The sequence below is a fragment of the Talpa europaea genome (genome assembly GCF_964194135.1).
Source record: "Talpa europaea genome assembly, chromosome: 12".
In the NCBI taxonomy this organism is placed as follows: Eukaryota; Metazoa; Chordata; class Mammalia; order Eulipotyphla; family Talpidae; genus Talpa; species Talpa europaea.
The window spans coordinates 1,368,301-1,374,300 of record NC_140079.1 but is presented as its reverse complement, the minus strand read 5'-3'; the positions used below and the strand labels follow the sequence as shown (position 1 = coordinate 1,374,300).

General features: G+C 73.0%; 1 protein-coding gene across 1 annotated transcript in view; it reads left to right on the top strand.

Moving 5' to 3' along the window:
• Window positions 1-412: 412 nt before the first annotated feature.
• Window positions 413-6,000, top strand: part of MAML2 (mastermind like transcriptional coactivator 2) — a gene marked incomplete at both ends in the record, with an annotated part of 143,755 nt that continues 138,167 nt past the window's right edge. Inside the window, one exon of the mRNA XM_084248519.1 lies at window positions 413-835. Within this exon, the coding sequence (XP_084104645.1) occupies window positions 413-835 (423 nt within the window). The remainder of the gene's footprint in view (window positions 836-6,000) is intronic.

Below are 6,000 nucleotides of genomic sequence, written 5' to 3'. Positions count from 1 at the left end.
AGCCCGCGGGGGGCGCGCGGGGGAGCGCGGGCGGCGCGCGCGGCAACTTGGGGATCAGGGCGCCCGCCCCCCGCGCCCGCCCGCCCCGACGCCGCCGGCCCGGCCCGCGGAGCCGCCGCCGCGCGCCCAGGCGCCGCCCCGACGCCGGAGCCCCGCGGGACCCCGAGGCGCGTCGGCGGCGGCCGGAGGCGTGCGGGGCGGGCGCCCTCGCCGGACCCCGCCCGGGAAGGACCCGCCGCCAACGCCGCGGAGCGCCCGTCTGCGGGGGCCGACGGCCCGGCCCGCCCCGCCCCCCGCCCCCCGCCGGCCCGCCCCGCGCGCGCCCGGAGAACTTCGGGGCCGGCCCCCGCGCCCATGCCCGGCGCCCGCGGCTGAGCGCCCGCCGCCGCCCGGACAGACTCCCGCCGCCGCCATGGGGGACACGGCGCCCCCGCAGGCCCCCGCCGGCGGGCTGGGGGGCGCCCCCGCGGCGGGGCTCCTGGGGGGCGGCCCGGCCGCCCCGCGGGTGCACAGCGCCATCGTGGAGCGCCTGCGGGCGCGCATCGCCGTGTGCCGCCGGCACCACCTGAGCTGCGAGGGCCGCTACGAGCGCGGGCGCGCGGAGAGCTCGGGGCGCGAGCGGGAGAGCACCCTGCAGCTGCTCAGCCTCGTGCAGCACGGCGCGGGCGCCCGCAGGCCCGGCAAGCACCCCAGGGCGGCCCCCGCGCCCCCCGCGCCCGCCGCGCCCCCCGCGCCCGACCCGCGGCGCCCGCCCGCGCACCTGCCGCCCGCCGGCCTCGACGCGGAGCCGCCGCCCGCCGCGCCCGCCGACCCGAGGACGCCCGCGCTGATCGCGGTAAGGCCCGCGCGCTGCTGCCGCTCGCGCGCCCGGGGCCGGGGGCGGGGGTCTGGGGCGCCGGCCCGAGGTCCCCCCGGGCGCTGCTGCTTGTGCCGTCGGAAGCGCTCCCAGCGCTGGGGCCTCCCTCCCCCGCCGGGGGGGGGGGGGGGGGCGGGGGGCCCAGGCTGGGGCCCCAGCTTTGGGGAGGGGGGAGGAGCGGCCCACCTGGACCCCGGCTGGGCTGGCCCGCCCCGTCCAGGCCCAAGGAGTGGCTCTGCGCGCCGCCTGGGCCCCTCTCTCTGGGGTCTTGCCCTGGGCCAAGAGGACATCCCAGCTGCCGCAGACCCAGGCGTCCCCCGGGCCCTCCGGCAGGGACAGCATGTGGGGCAGCACCCCAAGGACGCACCCGCGAGGTGCTGTTCTGTGAGGCCTGCGTCTGGCTCCCCGGGACTCCAGCCCGGCTGTCAGGAGTTGGGGTCTTAGCGGCCCCCAGGCCCCCACCCCAGAGTCCCGAGGTGCGGAGCTTCAACAGCTGCCGCCTCCCACAGCCCAGCTCCGTGCCAGGCCCAGGGTGGTGCCCCCTCCCCAGAGGCGCAGACAGGCCCGTCCCAGAGGGCAGCCCTCGGGCCTCGGTTCGGGGAGCCTGTCCTGGTCCCGTGACTGCCCGCCTGGTCCCGGCTCCCCGGGAGCTCCTGGGCGGCGCTGCTGGCGGGCGCTGGAGGCAGGCCCTGCGGGCTGCGCCCGGAGCCCCCAGGCCAGCTTCGGTTTGCCCAGCCGGGCCGAGCGAGCCTCGGTGACAGGACGTGGCCCCCGCGGTGCCCGAGGCCTGGGGACAGGGCGTCCTCGCCGGGGAGCCTGCTCCGAAGGTCTCAGTCATCCGAGCCCAGGTCTGTGGTGACGAAGTTTCCAGAAACTGTGAGGATGAGGCTGTTCCCCCGACACGCATGCACACACGTGGAGGTGCCCGGCACCGGCTCCAGAGGAGACAGAGCCCGTGTCGCGGGCTTGGCCTGGGCTGCGGGAGGCCCTGGAGGCCCCGCTCCTTCCCTCCACCTGCCGCTCCGGAGGCCCTGGGGGAGCCGGGCTGTTGCCGCCGAGGTGAGGGGCGAGAGCGGGGCTGGTGGCGGGAGGCCCGGCCTGTGTGTCACCGGCGCCTGCAGCCAGAAGTCTCTAAATGCCGTGATTGTCCCCAGTAAATTTATAATCTGTCTGCAAGTCTCCCAATAATGCGGCTTTGTGTGCCTCCAGCCTCCCGCTAAGCGTTTCTGGGCCGAGACGGGGACAGGCGCCGGGAGACTGTCCTGCTGCCCAGGGGAGGCGGCTGTCTGGCCCAGGCCTCTGCGAGGAGGCGGCGTGTGGGGGGCGGCCTGGCGCGTGGGGCTCCCCCCGCCCCACACGTGAGGCCGCCCGTTTCCCTGGGGGCTTCTGCAGGAACAGGCCCTTTACCTGAGCCGCCGCCCTGCCGGGAGGGGTGAGTCACAGCGGGGCAGCCGGTGCCCACTGAAGCCACGGGCGACGCCTCCTGCGAGCTCCGCGGCCGCTGGCCACCTCTGGGGACGGTGTGGGTGTGGACGCCGCTCGGCGAAGGCCACTTTCCCTTGGAGGCTATTGCCGCTCGCTCGGCCGTGGGCTGCTGGAAAGTCCCTCTCCGTGTAGCTTCCGACTCTGGGCTCGTCCCCACCATGCCCAGAGGCCATGCCGGCGCTGGGTCCACCTGATAACATGAGGCCAAGGGGAGGGGGCGTGTGGGGCCGCCCCGGCACCCTAGACCCGCAGGGCTCCCTCCAGGGGCCGCCGCTTCCTCTCAGAAGCACTGTCCGGGCGAGGGGCCTTGGCTCGGAGCAGCGTGAGAACCCGTGCGCTGCGCCGTGGACATCACAGGGTTACGCCGACGCGCGTGTTTCAGGGCCCACCTTTGCAGGGCGCTGGGTGCAGCGAGGGAGGGAGAGAGGTTGCTCAGTCGCACATCCCCGGGTCCTCTGCCTCGTCGGGAGCAGTTGGTCACACCTGCCAAGGGAGGCCCCGGTAGTGCTGGCTCGGAGGGGTGTCACCCCGCGCGGAATAGCTGATGCCTGAGTGTCTCCAGCAGCCCGGGTCTGAGAACAGTGCGAGCGCAGCCTCCACGCCAGTTCTCACTCTGGCCACATTGAGAGCCTGACGGCGCAGCCCTTACTCAGCCGGTTTCTGCATTTAGCTCAAGCACCGGTTCCGGGGAAGCCCCGTGGCTGCTGGCTGCAGGACGGGCCTCTCGGCAGGCCTGGCTCCCGGGCCTCACAGAGCCGCGTTTCCAGCCGCTTGGAGCAGGCTGTCGGCATAAATCCCGGGGAAGTACGCGTGAGTCTGAATGAACTGTGGAGCTGAGTCGCTGGGCCGCGGCGGAGGGCTTGCAGCGGGCGCCGCGTTATCCATCTCTCCTCCGCCCAGGCCGGGCTGCTCTGTGTTGCGCAGGCCCGGGGCCCAGGATGGCTCCGTCGGTGGTTCGAGTCGTCCTGGGCTTCCGAGATGATCTTGTCTCTGGTGTGGTGTGGAGGAGAGCGGGCACATGGGGCCGGGACGCTGTGTCTGCGGTTCTGGGCCTGCCCCAGGGCCGCGGCGCGGGGGGACTGGGGCCCTCGGCGGGGAGGGCGCAGGGACGCCGCCGAGGGGGCGGAGGAGCCCGCGGGCTCTGGGGAAAGAAGGCGCCGGCCAAGTGCAAGGAGTTGTCACCGGCGCTGCTCATCACAAGTGCTGAACGCAGGTCGGAAGAGCAGTTGTGCCGGGGATTGGGAGGAAGCTTGAGCTTCCCGTCGCCTGCTGCCAGCGGTGAGCCAGCTCTGTTGCAGGCGGGGGGCGAGCCGTTTCGGATCGGGGCGTCGAGATCAGACGGGCCGTCCGTGGACGTCGTGGTGCCGGCAGGTCCCCGGCGCGGCACGTGGAGCTGAGCTCTCGGCCGCGGCAGCGCCTCCTCGCCCGGCCTGCGCCCGGAAGCGGCATCCCCAGAGCCGGGGGAGCGAGCACCGGCCCGGCCTCTGCGCCAGCGCCAGGGGAAAGTTAAATATTTTGTCAACAACCGTCTAAAATGCTAATTGTTAGCTTAAGAAAGTCCAACAAGTTAAATCATTGCCAGCGCTCCCTGGTTATTTTTAACTGATAATAATCGCGTTTGCCATGGACAGTCCCTCGTTGGAGCCCTGAGACCGGGGCGGGCTGCTGGCCCCCCGGCCCCGGCCGCGCGTGAGGACGCGTCTCCGCGCTCCGTGAGACCTGACCTGTCTTTGTTCTGTCTTCCAGAGCAGAGTCATGAGAGGAGGGTCCTTATCTCGCCTGGACCTTCCTGCTGCTTCCTTCAAGGAAATATAACGACAAGGTCCACACAGGCCAGAGTCCCAGTGGCGCGAGAGGCCTCAGCCCCTTATCGGGGATCGACAGGCTGGGGGTGCCCCTGGGCCGGCTGGGGGGTCCGCTCTGGGGCCCGCGCTGGTTGGTGCAGGGGCATCTGCCTCCTTTGAGGTCAGGTCATTGCTCGCAAAGTTTGTCAGATTTTCTGAACTGCCAGAGTTGTGGGGCCCGGGCTCTGGTCCGGTGGGGCAGACACGGCGGCTAACTAGGCTGCCCGCTGGCGGGGGGCGGGCGGGGCTGTTCCCCGGTTACTATTGCTCGTGTTTGTTTTCAGCTTTGCTCTTGAATCTCAAAAAGGGACGGAGCGTGAAAGCACCTGTCCAGGGCCCCGCCCCGAATGCAGCCTCGGGGGTCTGCCCAGCCCCGCCCAGCCCAGGTGCGGTCAGCAGGCCCTGCCAGCGGGAACATCCGTCACCTTTTCCTCCTCTCCTTCCCGAGCGTCCCCGCCCGTGGGCAGGCGAGGGCTGAGGCGGCCGGGTTGGGGCGGGTCTGCAGGAGCCGGCACCAGGTCAGGACCGGGGAGGCGCCGTGGGGGTTCTCAGGGGGGGCACGGGCCGCCCGACACAGGAGGCGCGCGGGGGGACCACGATGCGCCCGGCTGGGTTGTCACACTCGTGAGCGCCCCCTTAGCGAGAGCCTGGCCGCAGCACGGCCGCCCACTCCAGACGGGGACGCTGAGGCTCAGCCCCAGAGCGGATGGAGAACGTGCCCCAGGCGCGGGCGAGTCCATCCGTGCGCACACCCACGTCACGCTGCGGCGCTGCACGGTCAGGGGAGGGCGCGGCTGTCCCGCACTCGGGGACGGAGCGGGGGCGCGCGTCCCGGCTCGGCTCTCCGGCGTGGGGGCAGCACGGGAGACTCGGGTCCAGCTAGGGGAGCTCCGTGGAGGTGTGGGCGCTGGGACCCCAGCCCGGGTGTGGGGCTGCGGGAGCCAGAAGGGGGCAGCTGAGTGTGGCTAGGCCTGGGCGCCGGGGCTGGGGGCAGAGTGCGGTGGGGGGCAGTGTGGCTGGGGTGCAGCGGTGCCGGAACAGTGAGCGGACAGCGCGGGCAGGGCCGGCTCACAGCAGTGGGCGTGCGGGAAGCGCTGACCCCCCCACCCCGCGGCCCCTTCTCCTCCTAAGGGTCGGTCCCGCCCGGCTCCGCGTCCCGGGCTGCCGGGGCCTGGCTGTCCTCACGCAGCTCCACCCTCCGAGGAGGGCGTCCGGGCCCCCCGCGCACCGGAGAGGGGGCCACCGCGGGACCCTGCGGGGCCTCGGGCCCTGGCCAGGAGGAGGTCTGAGGCCCGCGTTCTCTTGCCCGGGACCGGCCTGCCCGCAGCCGGGCTGCCTGGGCGTGCGCTCGGGCAAGGGCTTCCCGTTAACAAGACATCGCGAGCCGAAGTCCACGCGACTGCGGTCCGGGCGGCCCGAGGCTGGCTGGCCTGTTTCTCGCCCGCTCTTCCCGCAGACGCGGGCCAGGCCCTGCCCGGGCTCTGAGGCGGGGCTGGGCGGCTGCCCCCGCGGGCGTGTCCCCAGGGCACGGGGCCGCTCCGTGGAGGAGCTGGCCGAGCCGAGAGCCCGCTCTCCCTTCCCTCCTGACCCCAAGCCCGGGCCGGGATGGCCCCAGCTCGCTGCCAGCTCGCGCTGCCCCGCCCGCCCGTGGCGGGCAGGTGTGTTCCTAGGCAGGGACGGCGGTGATGGCGCGGGGGGAGCGGGGCCGGGGCTTGGGGGCGGCCACACCTGAGGGAGGAAGGCAAACTGTACAAAAAGAAGAATGGTGTAAAATACACATAACATGAAATTATAGAAACACAAGGGCAGGTAACA